General features: G+C 40.5%; 2 protein-coding genes across 6 annotated transcripts in view; one reads left to right on the forward strand and one right to left on the reverse strand.

Moving 5' to 3' along the window:
- The first annotated feature begins 1,643 nt into the window (after positions 1–1,643).
- The window catches only part of LOC108163615 (protein madd-4), a 68,010-nt gene continuing 49,521 nt past the window's right edge, over positions 1,644–20,132 (forward strand). For all 4 annotated transcript variants that reach the window (XM_017299004.2, XM_017299006.2, XM_017299007.2 and 1 more), the window contains exons 1-2: positions 1,644–2,423; positions 13,704–13,795. In XM_017299004.2, coding sequence (XP_017154493.1) covers positions 13,727–13,795 — 69 coding nt within the window. In that variant the 5' untranslated portion in view covers positions 1,644–2,423; positions 13,704–13,726. The remainder of the gene's footprint in view (positions 2,424–13,703; positions 13,796–20,132) is intronic.
- LOC108163616 lies at positions 8,855–10,742 on the reverse strand. Of its 2 annotated transcripts, XM_017299012.2 has the most exons (4): positions 10,466–10,742; positions 10,095–10,405; positions 9,510–10,042; positions 8,855–9,404 (listed from the first exon to the last, which is right to left on the reverse strand). In XM_017299012.2, exons 2-4 carry the CDS (start codon positions 10,392–10,394, stop codon positions 8,942–8,944), a joined length of 1,296 nt encoding a protein of 431 aa, XP_017154501.1. In that variant the 5' UTR covers positions 10,395–10,405; positions 10,466–10,742; the 3' UTR covers positions 8,855–8,941. The 2 variants fall into 2 exon arrangements, with proteins under 2 accessions (XP_017154501.1, XP_017154498.1); XM_017299009.2 differs by having other exon boundaries at positions 8,855–10,042.

The raw sequence follows: 20,132 nt of genomic DNA on the forward strand, positions 1-20,132 counted from the left end.
CAATTTTCCCCCCCTTGCAGCATCTCTCGATCTCCACCGAGTGGCAGTCTTTAATAATCCAATATTCAAAAACAGAATGCAAAAATATTGAGTCCTTAAAAAATTCATCCTATTTAGGATGTAAAAAAATGCATACATACAAAGTATACAAAAATTACAAATAATACATAAAAAAAAAATGCCGATAGGAGCGGCAGTATCTTGCAGTTGTGGCGCACTCTATGGTGGAAAAACGGGTTGGTTGGTCAACATTTCCGTCAGGTGTCGCGACGGCATTTTATATCTGCACATTAGCCTTGCAACAGAATTTCTAGCAACAAAACTTCTTGTAAGTTTTTAATTTTTAGAATTTATATTAATTCAGCGTAATTTTTAATTAATTTCTCAGTTTCTGTGGGCAATAAAATTGGGTGCTATGCTGATAGCAGCATGATGTTAAACATTACATTACCCCTCCATTAGATTCATTCTGAGAAACAAGTTCTTTTCAACAAATGTTGAGCAACACTCACCACGCTTTCACCTCAAGGAGGGGAAATCATAAGAGTCGTAATTCTCACTCAAAATGCACACTCAAGCCCTGCAACATTTGCTGCTGTCAACATTGAATCGCGCATGTGATTCGGCATCGGCCGCTTTCCGCCGATGGGTTTCCACTTTTCAAAAAAAAATCGACTTTCAACGCGAACGGTTCGTGCTGACGGTAAGAGAGTGAAAGCCCCAAGCCCAAACAGTGGCCCCAAACACTGAGCCCTTGCTTAGAACTTCATGCCGCATGTCGCATGCCACATGCCGAATTCATTCCATTTTGCGTGTGAGTGCCGTTTCGGTGTGTGCTGCAATGATTGTTGTTGCAAGTGAAAGTGCAACAAAATGCAACAACAATAAATATATTAAACATAAAAAATAATTACTTAAAAATCCAACAATTTGGAAAATTTTAAAAAATTAGTGAACAAAAACAGAAAAGAAAACAAAAATGTGTGATCAAATTAAAAGATTTCCAATCGTGATTATGTGGAAAAACTTATTTAACTATTTAGAAAAAAATTACAAAAAATTGGATATTAATTAATGATCAAAAAAGTTTGAAAGTGTTTGAGGATAAAAACAAAAAAAAAACTGGATCCCCCGGATACAAAAATAACATTTAAGAAACCATTTCAAAGAAATCCATTGGGTGTCAAAAATGCCCCCCTCCCCCCAAAGGATAAAGAAAATCTTTTATTTTAGGAATGATTTAGGGATTTAGAATAAATTTTTCTTCGCAACATCTATGGATATGATGGCACCCGCTTTGATATTCTGTGGTTCTCATAGAATATCATTCAATATCTTTGATCTTTCTAGAAAAACAAAAACAATCTTCAGTGTCTCTATTTTAAGTCGATATTCGGTCTTTATTCTTTATATCTTTCGATATTCCTTGGAATTTAGAAGAAAATTTGATTCCTTTGATTTTAGGATCGAGTATTTTATGAATAATTACCAAAATAATTGGATCTGGGGTTTTAGAAGCTGCGAAAATTCTAGAATTATTTTATTTTCCTAGAAATTAGAAAGAAAATAAATAGGTATTGCTTTAAATCACTTAATAATATAATTCCCAAGCCCAAAACCCAACAATTCTTTCAACCGTTTAGCATTTAAACACAAAAAAGGATATAAAACATTAAAAGTCATTGAAAAAACGAATTGAAGCACCGGAAAAAAGCCAGAAACTTCCGTGTTCCTTTGATCTTACCCCGAAAAAGAGATGCAATAAAAAAAAATAATTAAAAGGAATACATCGTAAGAAACGGGCCACCGCCATTGAAAGGATCCCTGGATCCAAAGGAGCAGCAAAGGAATAACTTTTGTCGCGTTTTCGCGTTTTTCCTATTAGAAAATCCCTTTTACGCGCTCCAGCATCCAACAAAAACAAACACAAAAAACCAAAACAAAGAAAAAAGAAAAGCCCGGAAAAACCCAACAAAGAAAAAAGAAGGAAGTGAAGGGAATTCTGCACGTCTTGAAAGTTTTTTGTGTTCCGTGTCCTCCCGTATCCTGTGTGCGCGCGCGGGGGGCGGCAAACAAAGTAAAAGTTGCAGGCGAAAGTTGTTGTGCAACGTGTGGCAAGTGCAGCGGCGGCGGCAGCAGCGGGCAACTTTAATTCGATTTTAGTGTAACAATCAGTGCAAGAAATAAAACAACCAAAGCCCGGCTCACCTGTGTTTGTGTGTGTGGCACGCAGCGTGTTCATTCGTGCCACAGAGTGTCAGAGTCGGAGTGTGCGTGTGCGTGTGCCGGTGTGTCTTGGTGTGTAGCACGGGAACTGTTAAAGTGGATTAGCAGCAGCAGCAACGGTTCTTTCTTGCCACACAGCTCTTTCTGGATTCCTATGGGCGAGAGCGTGGCATCAAATCTTTCATCTACCGACTGGGGTATGTCGCTTATTACATTTACATTACATCTGACATTACATTGGGGGTACTCTTTGGGGGTACCCTTTGCTTAATTGTGATTAATTGTGTGTTAAAATGGGGGCTCGGATCTTTTGGAGCCCAGGAAATTTTATGAAAATCATTGCGAACAATTTTACCAAGAAAAGGCCTTAAAAGATAGATATTTTCATTTTATTTTCCTTTAAAAATAAATATAGCAGAGGAAAAGGAAAATATTTGTACAAATTGTAGGAAATATTCGCAGATATTCGGTAAATATCACAAGCAAACATTTTAAATGTCATTTCAGGGGATAGGGAATGGCAGATAGTATGGATCACCATAAGGTTGCTGAGCCTGTGGCTTATAATCTATAGTTTTACTCCATTTTCCAACAAGAATAAATATATAATGCCTTCATTTGCCAATTCTGAGTAACAGATGCTCTAGACTCCCTATCAACCCTCAGTTCTATCCCCATATATCCTGCTCTCCTTCTATAACATCCCTTTAATCCCCAAGACTCATAAAAAACCACCTTAAACCCACAACCGAAACACCTTTTAGTCGGCTCCCCATAGCTCTTGCAAGCTCTTTTATGAACGTCTGGAGCGAAACCCCTTTTTTGGGGCCCAGAACAGAAACTGTGAATAGTTTTGTGTTTTGTGAACTTTAAGCCTGGCAAATGTAACATTACACACATTCTGGGGGAAAGGACAATGAACAGGCAGAGCCAAGAGCCAGACCGTAGCAAAAGGATCATCGTGTGCAGGACTTGAAGAAGGCAGACAGGCAGACAGGCAGACAGACAGCCACCCACCCACATAGACGAAGGCGACAATTGCCGACATTCTCCACATTGTCTGCATTTCCTTTCGTGTCGCCCCTCCCCTCCACCCACAAGAGGGGGTGGGGTCTTGTCTGTCTCGGTCGACTCTTTTCAACTGTCGTTGACTTTTTGCATACTTTCTAGCATTTTATTTGCTTTATTTTATTTCATTTCATTCAACAAAAAACACACATTTTTCAATGCTTTATAATTTACTTAAAAAGTGCCCGGTCTTCGGTCTTCCGTCTCTCTTCCTGCCATTATTCCCATTGTGTGTCGGAACATTTTTAGGCTTTATGAAAAGAGCTCTCGACAGTATCTGTGTGTCCGACTGTGTGTCCGTCTGTGTGCCTTTTAGATTAGCTTCACTTATTAAGTGCCGCCCTCCCCCACCGACGGCTCAGTCTGGATTTAGATTGGGACCCAAGCCTCTCTGCCATATGTACGATTATATTTATGACAACTTTATTGGGGCCAGGCTAATTCTGGGGCACTCTTTACTGCCCGAAAATGGTTTCACTCCTTTCGCACAGGTAAAACCATAAAGAAAACTTTACAGAGTGTCGTATTTATGGGGTTCTTTAAGGTTTCCTCTGCTTGGGGTTGTCTTGATTTATAGTTCCATTTGATGTCGGAGTAAAGTGACACTTTGATATTTCTAGAGGGCCCTGGTGTTCTTCTCCTTTGAGTTCCGCTTTGGGATAAGTGCTTTTAGTGGGTGATATTGGGAGAGGTGTGTGTTTTATGGGGGATTATTTCTTTAGAACTGAGGGATAGGTGATATTTTCAATTTTTCTTCTAAAAAGGGATGATATTCAGGGCCTAAAAGAGTCGTTTTACGTCTACTTTATCTACGAAAGAATAGATTACCTTTCGGTGATATTCAGAGCCCTAAAGAGTCGTTTTGATTTGAAATCGAACGTATATGAGATTTTAGCTGTAGATTCTGCATAAGAACAGTATAATTGTTACGTTATCTACGGAAGAAAGACATTTGGAGAGCCTTAACTTTGGAAGAACAGACCCTAAGAAAGGGGATAGATTTCCTAGAGAGACTTAGATCTTAAAGCTTCTACAGGAATCCTCCTCCTATGTGTACATCCTCCTCCTCCTATAGATATCTCCTCCATCTACAGGGAAATCCTCCATTTTCTGCATTTCCTCCTCTGAGTAAATCTCCTCCCATCTTCTATCTGCGGCATCCTATCAACATAAGTATAATCTCAATTTCTTTTCAAAATCTTATTAAAAATAAACTCCTTTATATCTTTATTTTTGTTGAAACGCTCGAACCCGCAGACCCCCCATAAGCCAATTATCGTCTTATAAAGTATTTCCGCAGAAACTCTCTGGAAACCGAAAGGCAAAGCTTTAAATGCGCTTTAGCTGGGAAATTTTGGGGGGATGGATTTTCTAGGGGATTCCAATTTAAAGCCAGAGAGGGGGAGAGGGAGGATGTGCTTCCCGCTGAAAAGAGGGATGCGGTTAATGCAACTGCTTAATGGCAAAAAACCAAAAACTTCCATACCAAAAACTCCAACTCCCGGCAAGGCAGTAAATTATGAAACTGCATGGAGTCCCGTGCCCCTGCCCCTGTCCTTGCCCCTTGCCCCTGTCCCGTGCCTCATCCATGAAGTTAAACACTTGAAATCTGCCACGAAATCAAAGAGCAGACTCTCGCAGACCGCCAGACATGCGAACCACCGTCTTTCGAGTGGAGTGGAGTGCCTCCCAGAGGAGCGATGACGACGACCACGACGATGAAGTTTTGTGCAAGTTTTGTTTGGAATAGTGGCACAAGTGGCAGTAGGGGCACGGGGCACGGGCCCTGACACACATATTCTTCGGTGAAAATTAAAAATAAAATAAAGAACGTCGTGGGTAACATCTTCACCTGAAAATGGAACTTTACCTTTTGGCCCTGGCTCTCTGCATTCCTAGATTGTATTTCACTGCAGGACGAGGCCTGAATGGACTTGGAAGCTCCCCTCCTCCCCCTAGCTCCTGCTGGGACTCCTTTCCCTTCCATTCCCTTCGACTACAAATAAATCTTTGAATGGCTTTAACATGTTTTCAAGTTTCGTGTGCGCGTTCGCTCGTCTCCTCCTGCTCTGCCTTGATTTATACATGGTAAATAATTTATTGGTCGGAGCGGAGGAAATTCCTCTGCTGCTTTTCCTCAATACGGAACGGTTTTCATTCCGTGTGCGGCGGACACTGCGGCTAGACCGAATTTTAAGTGCCTCATAGATTTTTCTACCGGTTTTTCTTCCGTCTTGGAATGTGCCGCTGATTAAATATTTTTAGGGGAAATAAATTCTTTATTTTCGAGTGAAAATTTGTCGCGCAGTTTAGGCGGCAAAAGAATTGATTTGTCTGGTTATTTGGGGATTTAAATTGATTGGGAAATGAAACAGTAGTGCAGTATTTTTTTCCGTATTAATAGAGGAATAAAATATGATTATTATAGGATGGGTTTTTGGGGTCTTTGGAGGTTTAAGTGTTTCCAAGATCAAGTAGATTTTTGAGGGGTGGCAGTGTAATCTTTTTGTAAGATATGGGCGTCCTGCCCTTTATAGACGATATCTAAATTTTTTTGTATTACTTAATATTTTTTATATTATTTCAACGATTAAATAATTCTATGATTTTCATTTGATTCATTATAGTTGTAATTTATATTTTATTTATATTTTTTATTATTTTATTTATATATATTTTATTTATTTTATTTAACATTTTTTTATTTATATTTTTTTTTTATTTATTTATATATTTTTATCTATCTATTTTTTTATTTAGAAAGAAGTCCTTTTGGAAATTTGGGAACAATTTCTGAAAGTTTTTCTACATTTTTCTAGAAAATTCTCCATTTTTCTTTATTTTCTTTGAATCTTCCTTCCATCTATTGGCATATATTTTTCCCACCTACTATATGTACACACCCACAAATTTCTCCGAGTGTAGTATGCCAAAATACTTGAATGAAATTCATTGAAATCGAAACGGCATCAGAGTTCAAGGAGAGGACGCGGGCAGGCGGGCAGGCTTCAGGCAATGCTTCGATTACTTCTTCCTTTCTCACCTTCTCCTCTGTCCTCTATCCTCCTGTAATCCCCTTCTCAATCATACTGCCACTTGCCCTCGCCCCTCCTGATCCCCCCCGCATGTTGATTTCGTGGCCCCCTCTTTGGCCTGCCTCTCCGCTCTCATCTTGATTCCGTTTGACATGAGCGACGAGACGTTCGACGGAACTGTCGGCACTATTTGAAACTTATTGCTCGCTCGCCTGTCAACGGCAACATCGTCAAGTCGAGAAGGTGAATGGAGGAACAGAGCCCCAAAGGATCAGGGTTGGAGGGAGGGTGGAGGTGGAGCTGTGTGCAGGAGAAAGAAAGGTGAAACAGCCCCCTGGGAAGGGGGGGGGGGGGGGGGGGGGGCATTTTCTGGTATTTTTCTTATATTTAGACGACTGCAAATTCGATTCAACGATGACTGCTGCAGGGGGCAACAAGTTTCCCCCAAAACCAATTTGTTCTTCCCCTTCCCCTCACTTCCCCTGGCATATTTCGAAATTCTGATAATAAATAGATGTATTTCAATGATGGGGTGGGGGGGGGGAATGGTGCCATGGGCTACCTGTGCGTGGGCTTCAATCAAGCGTTGCGCTCCCTCCAAAGAGAGATCGGAGTCGGAGTCGGAGTCGCAATTGAAGTTGTCGTCGCACCTTCTGCTCTGAGCCGTCACTAATGATGGGGCAAACATAATTGCCACGCCCCACTGCTATTGCATTGCCCAAAAAAAAGACGAGGAACAAAACCCCAAGCGAAAGCCAAACAAAGGGCAGGCCGCCCTTTCTGACAGTCCGCGTACGTGAGGTATTGAAATGTTAATGAGGAGACAGACAGAGCGAGAGAGAGAGAGAGAGAGATCGAGAGAGGGCTGATTGAATAGTTTGGGGTGATATATGGGCATTTCTATGGATATCAACAAAATAAAATTAATTTCTAAATACTTTTTTTTCTATATTAATTAATAATTTTATTGAAATTTAACTAATTTAACCAATCGACATATACAGTGCCGGACTTAAGTATTGGCACAACCCTAACTTTTCAGTGCACTGCTGTTTTAAAAGCTTTTCCATCGCTATTTTCCAAAGAAAACGAATTTTATTCGATACATTAATGAATTATTTATAAGATTGGCTTATTGTTATAGATGTGACTTTATTGCATTATTTTTAAAAATTTTTTAAACGCAAAATGGTTTAAAATTTTGCTTACAAAAGAGGGTGTACCACCTCTTAGGTTCTTATTGAGCTATGGACACTTTTTTATTTGGCCGAATTTGCACTATTAAAATTGATCAAAATTGTATTTTTTTGTAGTATTTTTTAGTATTTTAAATACCAAGTTTTCTTTTATTATTATTGTAATTCTCAATATAAGTTCATCCATATAGAAGAGAGAGAGAGAGAGAGAGAGTTCCAAATATTTTAAACAAAAATCACAGAAAAATTAAGCATTAAGCAATTTTTTATTCGTTAGAAATTGTTATATAAATATAAATAACTAGAATACAAAAATAGAAATAATATTTGACTAAAATCATTGCTAAAATTTGAATTTTAAGAAAATTGTACAACTTTATTGGAGCTCTAAAAGAAATGGGCTTTTCGAAAGAGATATTCGAAGTGGGAGCCAAAAGAGGTAGAGAAATATGGCTAAAAGTTGAGCGAGCAAAAGGATTATATAATATAATAGTAAATAATAAATATTTCAGAGAAACATGACCATAAAGTCTCTCAAATTGAAAGCCCCTTCTTTTATATTTTCTTTCCTCCCCCGAAATTTTGTTATAAAACAAGGCACAATTATTCCTGAAAACGTGTTGAAATATTCTTGATGCTTATATTTCCCAAAGGAAAATGGAAAACTCCTTAAACCCCTCTCGTAACACATTTCGTATGCTTCCAAATATTTTCAGCTACCGAGTTTTTCCAAAAACAACCACAGAAAAAGAGTCAAATCGTTAGGTTTTCAAGGGGGTGGTGGTGGTGGTGGGGGGGGGGGGGGGGCAAGGGCTCTTACCGTGTGTTACCAAGTCGGTAACGAGGCTGATTAGCCTGTTGGCCTGTCAACTGGGCAAATTTCCATCCATTCTTCTCGTGTTGGGAATTTGTCTGGCGGCATTATTGTCTGTCCATTCGATGCCGTGGATGCTGTAACCGACTGTAACCGACTGACGGATTGTTGATGGCTCTGATGACGGCTGTTGATGGCCCCCCCCTGTTGACTGATAATGATATATGGCCATTGAAATGTCAAAATTAATAAGCCTTGATGGTCGTTTAATGAGCCGCCGTCGATTGCCTTTGCGTCATCAATTGAAAAACCCGCTTTGCCTCTCATGTGCAGCTGTCTGTCGGTCTGCCTGTCTGTTTTTCTGGGTGGGTGGTTCTCTGGTTCTGCTGGATTTGATGAGCTGTGCAAAAATCTGACTAGACAGGGCGGGACTGGACTGCTTCGTTAAGGATTTACTGAGGAAATTGCTTAAATTCCAAGGAATTATCGGCTAGATCGCCAATTAAAGACTCAAATTCCTCGCTTCGGTTAATTTTATTGCCTGAAATTTGAAATACACTTGAAAATCGATTGAATCTGCCTATTGGTGCTCGGGGGATGGTTTATATTTCATAGGGACCCTTGGCTGAAAGCCGTTGCTTCTTTCGCAGCTTCTTGAAGGCCGCCAGCTGCTCCAGACTGTCCGAATGCAGACTCGGCTCGTGCTGTATGTTGCATCTGGATTTTTGCGCATAGAAGGCCATATCATTGTCGCGCACTTCGCCAAACAAACGCCTCAAGAAGCTGGACCTCGTGGGTGGCTGCTGCAGGGACTCCGAACTGATGTTCGAGCAGGCCGGAGTGATGCACGGAGTTGGTGTGGCCTTGCCTTGCTTTCGCTTCACGGAGCTCCGGGTGGAGCGATGGCGCATGAGCACGCCCAAGCGTTTGATGAAGCTACTGGCGGAGCTGCCCAGGGCGCTGTCGATGTCCTCCTTGAATGTGGCCGGTTTCGCAGGTTTCTCCGGTTTGATGTCCTCTTTGTGGTGTTTCTTGGAAGAGCACTTTTGTTCCTTTGAAGAGTGCCTTTCTTCCTTGGAAGAGCACTTTTCTTCCTTGGAAGAGTGCCTTTCTTCCTTGGAAGCGTGCTTTTCGTCCATGGAAGAGCACTTTTCTTCCTTGGAAGAGTGCCTTTCTTCCTTGGAAGAGCACTTTTCTTCCTTGGAAGAGTGCTTTTGAGCCCTCTTTAGATCTTTCTTTTGCTCCTTTTTGGAAGCTGCTTTTCTCGAATGGTTCTCTGAATCGATTACTTCCTCCTCATTCTCTGAATCGATCTTTGACCCATTCTGTGACCCATTCTCTGAATCGATTCTGTGGACCTTTTTTGCAGCAATCTTTTGCTCCTTCTTTGAACCGAGGTTTTGCTCGTTCTTTGAATAATTTTGGGATTCTTCTTCCTGCTGCTGTCTTCTCTGAATCTCTTTTGGCTTGGGGGCTGGACAGATGCTGCATGCCGCATAGCGTTGAGCCTCCAACAGTGCGCTGCCATCCGACTCGAAGCTGTCGAGGCTGCCACACCAACCGCAGGCGGTCTCTGGAAGCGGCACACTGCATTGCTGGTAGGTCCTACCACCGGCAGGCGATCGCTTGCGATCGTGGGGCACGCATCTTGTGCTGGTGGTGGGTCCACAGCAACTCCCTGTGCTGTTTTCCGATCCTGTAGACTAAAGATCGGAGGTTGAAGGGGTGAAAGGCCGGACACGATCCTTTACGCACCTGAATGGAAGGTGTGTTTGAGGGGCAACTACAGTCCTGTGGCAGCATGGCACTGGGTGGCATCTGCATGCCGTAGCAGTAGCCGTAGTTCTGGCACGACGGCGGCTGGCACATGTACCAGGGCTGGACGTACACATTGGGCCCGAGGGGGGGCTGCGGCTGCAGCATCTGGGCGATGTAGAACTGCTGCAGCTGCTGTGCGTCCATGTAGGGATACGAGACGGGCAGGGACATGGGCGGACACGCTGGCTGCTGTTGTTGCTGTTCTTGGGGCTGTGCGGGGGCACGACACGAAGCCATTGCCTCAAGATCTAGGGAAACCCACCAGGAAACATCACTGTTTTGTACCCCTAGAATATCCCTTTTCTTACCTTATCTCAAGGATCGCTTACGCTAGATTATATAAGTAAGCATCTGGTTCTCCTGCGTTGTATCCACGGGGGAATTCCCATTTGTTATTTCATTGTTGACCGCCTGAACGACAGATTTGGGCCAGGGAAAATTCATTGGTCTATTGGTTGGTTCTTGGTTTTTGAGGGAAGCAAAAGTGTGTGTTCTGTGCTCTGAAAATGTGAAAGTGTTTTGCCGAAAAGTGCCGAGTAAAATGCGAGTAGAGTAGTGTTTTGTTTTACAGTTTTTCAAAGGCCACCCTCGGTTGGTTTGCTTCCCCCCCCCCAGAACACCCGCCAGGGTGTGACAGGGGAAAGGTTTTATAATTGTTTATAATTTATGAAGAACAACAGCCAATAGGAAGCCGAAAACTTATTATACCCTTTTAAATATTAAAATAGGTAATTCTAATAAAATTTAAAATTAAAAAAAATATATAAATATCTCTAATTTTTGGTGGTTGGTGGTTGGAGACTTGCCCATCGCGGGTGCTGTTTTTACACGATTTTATTGTGCTTTGAGAGTATCTTTTTGATTTTAAGTCTCCCTTTTCTTACTCCAACGCCCCAAAATAGGAGGTGGAGCCGCCTTGCCACATGGAACCGATCATCGATCGTTGCCCAATGGCCCCCAAACAGAATTCCCCTTCCACAACAAGCACATGTGTGTGAACCCACTCCCCCCGTGCCTCCCTGTCTCCGCCCCTCCCTGCCTCCGTTCCCGTTCTTTTCTCTGGAGGCAAACACAATCTGTGCATAGAAATGAATTTCACTTTGTGGTGCAGCAGTCCCCCCCCTTCCGTTCCCCGTTTTTGGGGTGGAAACATGGGGCACAGTACACCTGCCACCCATTGTATGTGCTGTGCCCCTGCATGCTTCTGTCTGCTAATTAAAAGTTCAATGCGCAACATTTTCCCAACAAAGAACAACAACGAGAGCGACAACGACAACGACAACAAGGGGCATTGACAATGACAACGTCAGAGAATGGAGGGGAAAAAAAGGTAAAGGTGCTGGAGGGGGGTAAAGAGGTTTTCGGGGGGCAGGGGGTGCTACAAAAAAAAGAGCATAGTTAATTTATTTTTTCAAGTATTCCCTTTTATTTCCCTTTCCTTATTTTGTTGTTGTTTTGTGGGAAGGGGGAAGGTGGGGTGGACGCTTTTCGGTTTTCATTGTGTACCAAATCGAGTTTTTAATTTTTTAATTAATTGCACAACGAAATATGCAAATTGGAACGGGAATAAAACAGCCGGAAATCGGGTTGAAAAGGGATTTTGGGAAGGAAACCAAGGATTATGACATGAGAAAGAGATTTCAGAGATGGTTTGAGGTGGAATAAACTGAGATTTCTATGGAATTAAAAGACCAAATGGAAGGAAGAATAAATGTGGAAGTTATTTAAGGGAAATAAATGCTGTAGAACCCTAGACCATAACCAGAAGAGTGATAAATGGGCTCTGGTACCCGCCATTAGAGGACGTTCAGGATGAAAAATGATTTCCAAGTTCATTTCCCTTAAAACTAGTCATAAATTTGAGTGTTCTTCTGCCCATATATTCAACGATCATCTCGCAAAATAATGTATTTCCTTTTTGGACAGTTTTTCCTCAAGAACTACCACTATTTCCAGCCCATTTCCCTTTGAAACCCTCGGAAAATAACAACAGATGTTCTGTACATTTCTTGTTTTAATATTTATTCAAGAGAAATCTCTTTTCACCGACTTGTTGTTCATACATATTTCAAGCAAATAAAACTCTAATTAACCGCACACCCCACACGTCACACGCCACACCCCTCACTCCACACACCCCTCAACTCTTACTGGAAAATCTAATTACATTACGCAACAAACCGAAAAATGTGTCCTGAAATGGAGAGACCAGAGACCAGAGACCAGAGCCCAGAAACCGCACATAAAAACCACATAAAATCACCTGCGTGAACGCCCACGTGCCACAGGAGGGCTGTATGTGCCACAAGGGGGCACGAAACGATTTTAATTTATGACCTGTGCTTGTGATTTTTGATGGAATATTTCTGGGGAAAACCACCTCATCGTCGGGTCGCAAGCCGTTGACAACTGTCTGCCGACAGAGGGGGGGATTGGGGATCGGATCCCATCTATAATTACCAGGGGAATGTGCCCCCACCCCACCCGAACTTCATACTCGATTAATATCCATGGCTCCTACAGGGAGGGGGTTTTTTTCTGCTGCTTTCATTGGAATAATATGTGCCCCAATTTGTGGGGCGACCTGTGGGTGTGCCTCGTGTTTCCAGGGCAAACTTTTGATTGCTCCCCGGCGTCTATTTAAATTGATTTTAGATGAGAATGGAACCTGGAGAACTTTAAAGCAATTATTTAATCGGTTTTGGGTTTTATTTTTAGAGCGGAAACACACAAATTTTGGTTTAATTTTTGGGAAAGTATGTGAGAGCAAAAGGGATCTATGAGGGGGTCTTTTTTTCCTGCAAACTAATATTCATTTCCCTAATAGACCTTGTTGGACATATATTTTTTGACTTTTGAGACTTTTTAATGCATTTAAAAGCCACCAAAAAAAGGCGCAAATAAATGTCCATAAATTTCAATTAAATTTTGAAGCCAAGAAACAGGGAATTCCTTTTACAAGAAAAGGAAATATCCAAGCAAAGGGAACATTATTTTCCCCAAAAACAAAGCCAGGAAGAAAGCCCTGAAGAAAGTAAAAGTAAAAGGAATAAATGCGTTTGCCTTTTGCCAAAGTAAATACAATTTGTAAAACTTTGCCTTTTTCTGGGTTCGCTCCTGCTGGCCCCGTTTTCGGAAAATGAATAATGTCGTTTGTACTTAATTTGAATGACAAATGTCCCAATGCCAAAACGTATTTATTACTTTTCGTTGGGGCTTGGGCTTCCGGGGGTGCATCTTCTTGCTGGTTTCCTGTCTCCAAAGCCTGTCCGCTCATATATCTCCCCCTTCCTTATCCTTGGGGGCTGCCATCAGCTGGCATTTTGCTTCATTAATCGTTCAACGCTGCGCTCTGTTGTGTTTTTGCTTAATTATGTGAAAGGGGTGCCCCACTCTCCCCTCTGGGGTCAAAAGGCGTGAGATATTCGCTTCTTCCACTTGTTAAGTATGGTACATTAATTTAAATTTGTTTGTCTGCCTGTTTCTTTAATAAATCTGATTATTAATTAATATATTTGCACGTTTCGTTTCGTTTCTCGTTTGCAGCATAAAATCATGATTACGAGAAAATGCAGATAAAAATGTCGACGAACACCAATTGGAAGTCTCAGCAAAGTCTCTGGGCAGCTTTGTTTGTGGTGAGTAAATCAAAGATACAATAGTATAAGGGTTTTACAAAGGAGATCTATAAATGTGGCTTAAGCCGTTGGGTAGACGAATTTCCATAGGAATTTAAAGTCGATTAACATCCAAAACTCTTATGGGAAAGTGGCCAAAGAAATGGCAATTCTTTGTCTTATTTATTCAATAAATGTGCTACCCAAAATCGAAAACTTTCGATAAATAATCGATTATATTATAAAATAAAAATAAAAAAGACATCAATTTCGATCAATTTCGATAAAAAAAATTATTTTTTATCGATTTACTTTGATATGAAATTGATTCTTTCGATAATAAATCGATTGTTTCGATTCAAATCGATTAATTCGATATAAATAAATTCTTTCTATAAATTTGTAAAAAGTACACAAAAAGTTAGAGAATATAAAGATTTCTTTTAGATTTACGACTACAAAGTTTTCCAACCACTTCTAGTGGTCTCTTAGAAGTCTTTTATTCCCTAGAAATATGCCCTCAATTTCTTAGAAATATGCCTAGAAATATCTTCAAAATTCCCCAGAATTCCGTCATTTTTAGCGGTCTCCTAGAAGTCTTTTACTCCCTAGAAATATACCTTAAATTTCTTAGAAATACACCTAAAAATATCTTCAAAATTACGCCACTTTTTGCGGTCTTCTAGAAGTCTTTTATTCCCTACAAATATGCATGCAATTTCTTAGAAATACACCACATCTTCTCGTTGAAATCAAACAAAATCAACTCTTAAGTGCATGACATAATCATCAATTATGAACCTCAGGCTGTGGCCGTCCCACGCCGATCCCCCATCACCCCTTGCCCCCCTACGCACCATTTCACACCCTTTCAAATGAGGGGAAAAATTTCATAAATTTTAAAGCAGCAGTAGCCGCCGCCGCCTGCACGCGTTGCCCTTTTGGAAAATGTAATAAAGAATCAAATTACCAATCATTTTTTGTTAAACACTAAACCCTTTTGCCCAGAGTTGGAGAGAGTCCCGGACAGAGGACGGAAGGAGATCCGTTTCCTTGTCCTTGACAGCAACACGTGCCGCTGTGTGATTGCGGATACTTTTCGAACCGTTTTGGCATGGAGTGGGGGATCCAATGGAGCAAAAACAAGCGAAAAGAGCGAAGGAAAGGAAAACCATTTGTAATTCAACCGATTCGATGGTCAAAAGCAGAGTCATTGGCTTTCTGGCCATAAAGGATTACTCTTTCGCTGTGTGGGTGTGTGTGGGTGGAGCTTAAGTCTTCATGTGGGGGTGAGGAGGCGTGTCCTTAACTTGTTACTGTGTGCACATTACCATAATGTGTTTTATCTCTGGATCTGTGGATCCGCTTTTCCTTGGAAATCACTTAAGAGGCTCCTTACTTTAACCGCCCCAATAATCCCGGAGAGTATCCTCCTCCTGACCCCTGTGTGTGTGTGTGTGACCTTTAGTTGTTTGGCCCTGGCACTCCTCCTGCTGGTCGTCCTGGCATTTTTTTTCTTGCCTTGCGTGAAATTGCAAAATCAATCAATTCGATTACGTATACGCAATATTTATAAATATTTTACGCTAAGCTTTTGTTCGCATTCTTTCTCTTCTCAATCTATCTCTTGTTCTCTTATGTAAATTGCGATTGTTTGGCCATGTGCCCTCCCTCTTGGGGGTCGCTGTGTATTTGTATTTGTTGCCATGCGGGCCCTTTCCCCCAGTTCGAGCTGGTTCTGATATGTAAATAATGCACAGGTACATTGGTTTGATGGGAGGGCTACCCCTCCCCTCCCCACCCCCACACACACACACAGGTACAGTTACGACTGGTGTGTACATGTGTGTGTGCGTGTATCTACTGTTCGACCGAAATGTTTGATGAGGTTAATGGCCACTTAATATGGATGGTCGTTTGATAAGGGACCGACGACTGCATTTGCGAAACAGTACCACCGACAGCGCAGCGTCTGTCGGAATCAATTAATTGCCGACAGCTATTGCGTTTATTGGAAATCTAGATCGTTTTTGGACTGGAAGTAAGGGTTGATTTCCAAGTAAATCGATAGAAAATGATCAAAATTCGGTAATAAGCGATAAATAGTTGAATGGAAATATAGAATAAATAATCGATATAATTCGAGAAAAACTATTTGTAATAATTAAATAACTTAATATAACATCCGATAATTTTCAATAATTTTCGATAATTTCAAAAATGATCGATAAGTGTAAAAATGCAAAAATAATCGACTTAAATGCAAATAAAGAATTTCATTCAATAAAGATCATATTTAAGGTCTTTAAATATTAAAAATAAGTCGGTGGTACATTTTATCGATTGGTTTTCGATAATTTTGTGAGAAATAATTGATAAATTTATATAATTGTGATATAATTGGCCCAAGGTTATTGCATGCGATATGCCCGAGCACCATAGCAATAACCTAACCTGGATCTGTACTGTCCAACCGCCACCGTTACACCACCCGATAATATGCCACCGTTAAACAGAATATTGGCGGGAATCAGGATCTAATGTCTTTCGCATGAAAAGTTCCTATTTCTCGGCCCTGCAAATTGTCCAGAAGGTAGAAACAATTACCAAGTTTTTTCCGAACGCGACATTTTATGAACCTACGAGCCAGGTTCTAAATTTCAAATAAACAGTACATATATTTCGATAAATAATCGATATAGTTGGGATGAACTCGATAACCATATTTAATAATTAAATGACTTAATATAACGTCCGATACATCTATTAAGACTCTTTAAATATAAATCGATACTATTATGTTCGATTATTTTCGATAATTACGTGAGAAATTGTCGATAGCTTTTTATGATCTTGATACAAATAAACGATACAGTTTCTAACTTTCAAATAAAGAGTTCACAAATTCGATATAATAAAAAAAATCAATAAATTTATTTAAAAATTAAATTAGTTAATATAATTTCCTACAAATTTCCAATAGTTATTGAAATTTTCGATAATGACCGATAAGTGTAAAAATACAAATAGAATCAAATAAAGAAAACACTTGTGATCAGATTAAAGTACTTAAATAAAACACAGTCAATATGTGGAAATAAATCATTGCCTATCATTGAATATTTATCCCTAATTTATTCCAAGCAAGCAGCTTAATATCTGTGACTTTTACCGCCATAAGCCCAAGGCTTAAAGCAACTGCAACAATTGTCAATAAAAATGTATGAAAATCTGAGGAAGAGCCTATTAATCCATCGATTGTTTCACTGAAGCGCATATTCAATAAAGCAAATATATTTTTGTAATCCGTTTAGAGAGAGCTTGCTGGCTCATACATAAATTATTTTGGCAGAATGTTGTGTGTGTGCACGAAATATGTTTAATTTGAAGTTAAACCCGGAAAATGGCGAACAATACGCATAATAATCCCCCACAGACACACCTCCCCCCACCGTTTTCATCGACTGATTCGCTTTAATAGAAAATCGCATATCATTGGATACGCTTCGATCTCTGGCTGTTGGCGTTTTCAATTGTTTTTATAGCCAGTTCATTAAATATGTAAACGCTTTTCACTTGTACAGCAATTTGCAGCCTCATTGTGGCCGTTATTCACGCATGTATTTTTGGTGCTCGCAAAATACGCCGTACTTTTTGCGGAGTTTTCCCGGCCTTTAAATAAATATTGCGCCACACATCAACTCTATTTAATTGTTTTGAAATGTCTGTGTGTGCGCCTATGGTTGCGTTGAGAAATTCATTTCTGGCTTTATTTTTTATTGGCACACGTCCTACATAATTTATGCCCCCGCTGTGCCTTTAGTGCCGAAGGTTTAACAAATATTTGCTGGTATTCGGCTGTAAAAAGTCAAAGGATTTTTTTGCGAATCGGATATGGGTGGGGTGGCAGTCTCTTTTCTTTTGTGGGTGAATATTTAATGGGGGTGAAGTGATATTTGTTCGATAGCTAAACGATTTTTTATTGATACATGTGTGATCGATTGAAGTGCAATTATTTGACAATTGCCAGAAATCCAATAAGTGTCGATAATTATCGATTACTGTCGGAGGAGGGCAGAATGGGGTTTAGAATCAAGAGAATGTGATGAAGAGCTAACAATATATTGTTATCGTTGCCTTAAATCTGTTCGCGTCTCGATAAATGTATCGACTATTATCGATTACAGTCGTTGGAAGCCGGAATATGATTTAGAATCGGTAGAACGGGAAAAAGAAATATAAACTTAAAGTTATCGTTGCCTAAAATCGGTTTGCATCTCGATAAATCTATCGAGTGATATTGATTAGAGTTTTAAAAGGGGCAGAATGGGTTTTAAAGTCAATAAAAAGGAGAATAAAAGATAAAAACTTATTTGTATCGTTCGCGTCTCGATTGATGTATCGATTATAGTTTTAGAAGAGGCAGAATGTGGTTTAGAAGAGATACACGAGATACAACGAGAAGAAAAGTCACAAATTTCTTGTTATCGTTGCATAAATTCTGTTCGTATATTGATAAATGTATCGATTATTATCGATTATAGTTTTAGAAGAGGCAGAATTTTATTGAGAATACATAGACTGAGAAAAATAGGTACAGATATATTGTTATCGTTTCCTTACATCTCCTCGCGTCTCGATAAATGTATCGTTAACTATTGATTACAGTTTTAGAAGTGGTAGAATGGGTTTCAGAGTATATAGAATGAGATTAAGAGACGAAGAGCTAACAACTTCTTGCAACAAATATTTTCCCTTGTCCAGTGTTTCAACTCCATTATTATGTCCCACCTTTTTCATTCAACAAATTCCTCTAACTTGGACTTAAAAACGCATGTCCACTGCTTATCCGACACGTCTTTTTTTTTTGGGTTCACGAAAACTCCACAATTTGTGGGCCACACGCACTAATTTTTTACGGCTCAACAGTTGGAAGTCGCATAGCGTGCCAAATCGCATGGCATTTTCACGCATGATACGCACAACCACACACACACACACACACACACACATCATCACATCTGTATGTATGAGAGAGAGAGAGAGGCTGGGGAGAGGGAAAATTGTTTGGTATTAATCATCGTTGGACTGCCCGCACAAGCCGCAAATCCTGTCAGCCACACAGAGGCCGCCAAATGTGTGTCCTGTCTGTTTGTTGAAGCGTATGGGAGAGAAAGAGAGAGATGGGGTGGGGGAGGGAGGGGGAGGCATGTGTGTTTGTGGGGGGTCCGTGCGTGTGCCTGCTGGGGCGTAATAATTGTTTGGCCAAAGGCCTCAGCGGCATATCCCCCAACAGACACACACACACACACACACTCACCCACAAAGTCGCACACGTGGAGCTTCGTGTTAGTCTGTCACGTGATTAGCCCCCCACCTGTCCCCCTCCATCACGGAGGGACCCGCTCGTTCAGGTGTGCATGAAATTATGCGGAAATTGTTGCATATTTAAGTGGGCACGCGTGAATAGCTGTTAAAAAGTTTATAATCACAACTTTGTGTGACCGTTTTGCACACAGCGCTTATGCCACAAAGTTGCAAATTGATGAAGTTTAACCTCTTGGCCCGCCAGCGAAGGTCAGTGCGGATATCAGGGGAAAATTCAAAAGGGAAATGATAATATACTTGAGGCGGGGAGACAATCTATCCAAGGCGGAACTTCTACACCAATTATTCCCTTGAAAAATAATAAATTAATTTGCGGGCCAATGGCATTTGTAGCCATAACTGATTTTCTTTTGTCTACTCATTTGGTTAGCAGGGCACACAAAAAACTTTGAGTAATTGAGCCCGAAAGCACAATTGAAAATGGAAAGAAAGGAAGACCAACAAAAAAAATGTACCAAGGGATCTAGAGAAAAGCAAGCACAAGAAACGGACATGGGGAAGCGCTCATAATGGAATATCTAAGATGCTGCTGACTTCTCTCCTCCTTCTCGCTCTCTGTCTAGCCATTCGTTCAGTTTTCGACTTGGGATTGTAACAAAGTCAAATGCAAGTATTATTGGCATGCTACGAGGGGGGGGGAGGGGGGGGGAAAGAGTTTGAAGGCGAGAGAGAGAGCCTTGGAGCTCCACATAGTAGTACATTCCCTGGAGCATAGAAACGGCTAATGTACGAAATATTTCATGATTTTGCAGCTATTTTTTTTCAGCAGCATCAACCTCCACTGATTCGGCTTCGCTTTTCCACTCTTTTTAGAGGGTATACAGATGTTTGAATAGATTGTGGCACAGAGATAGCAGTATTTAGGGTACTATATACTAAAGAACTATTTAAATATATACCATTTTATGGGTTTTATATGACAGTTCTTCTGTTTCAAGGCTCTTCAGGCGATTCTTGAAGCAAAAGCTTA

The sequence above is a fragment of the Drosophila miranda genome, chromosome 4 (genome assembly GCF_003369915.1).
Source record: "Drosophila miranda strain MSH22 chromosome 4, D.miranda_PacBio2.1, whole genome shotgun sequence".
NCBI lineage: Eukaryota > Metazoa > Arthropoda > Insecta > Diptera > Drosophilidae > Drosophila > Drosophila miranda.

Excerpts from the sequence above, each read along its gene's own strand:
- LOC108163616 (XM_017299009.2), bottom strand. The coding sequence starts at position 10,394 with ATGGCTTCGTGTCGTGCCCCCGCACAGCCCCAAGAACAGCAACAACAG. Across the intron at positions 10,043-10,094 it reads CAAACACACCTTCCATTCAG|TCTACAGGATCGGAAAACAG; the intron begins GTGCGTAAAGGA and ends TCCGATCTTTAG.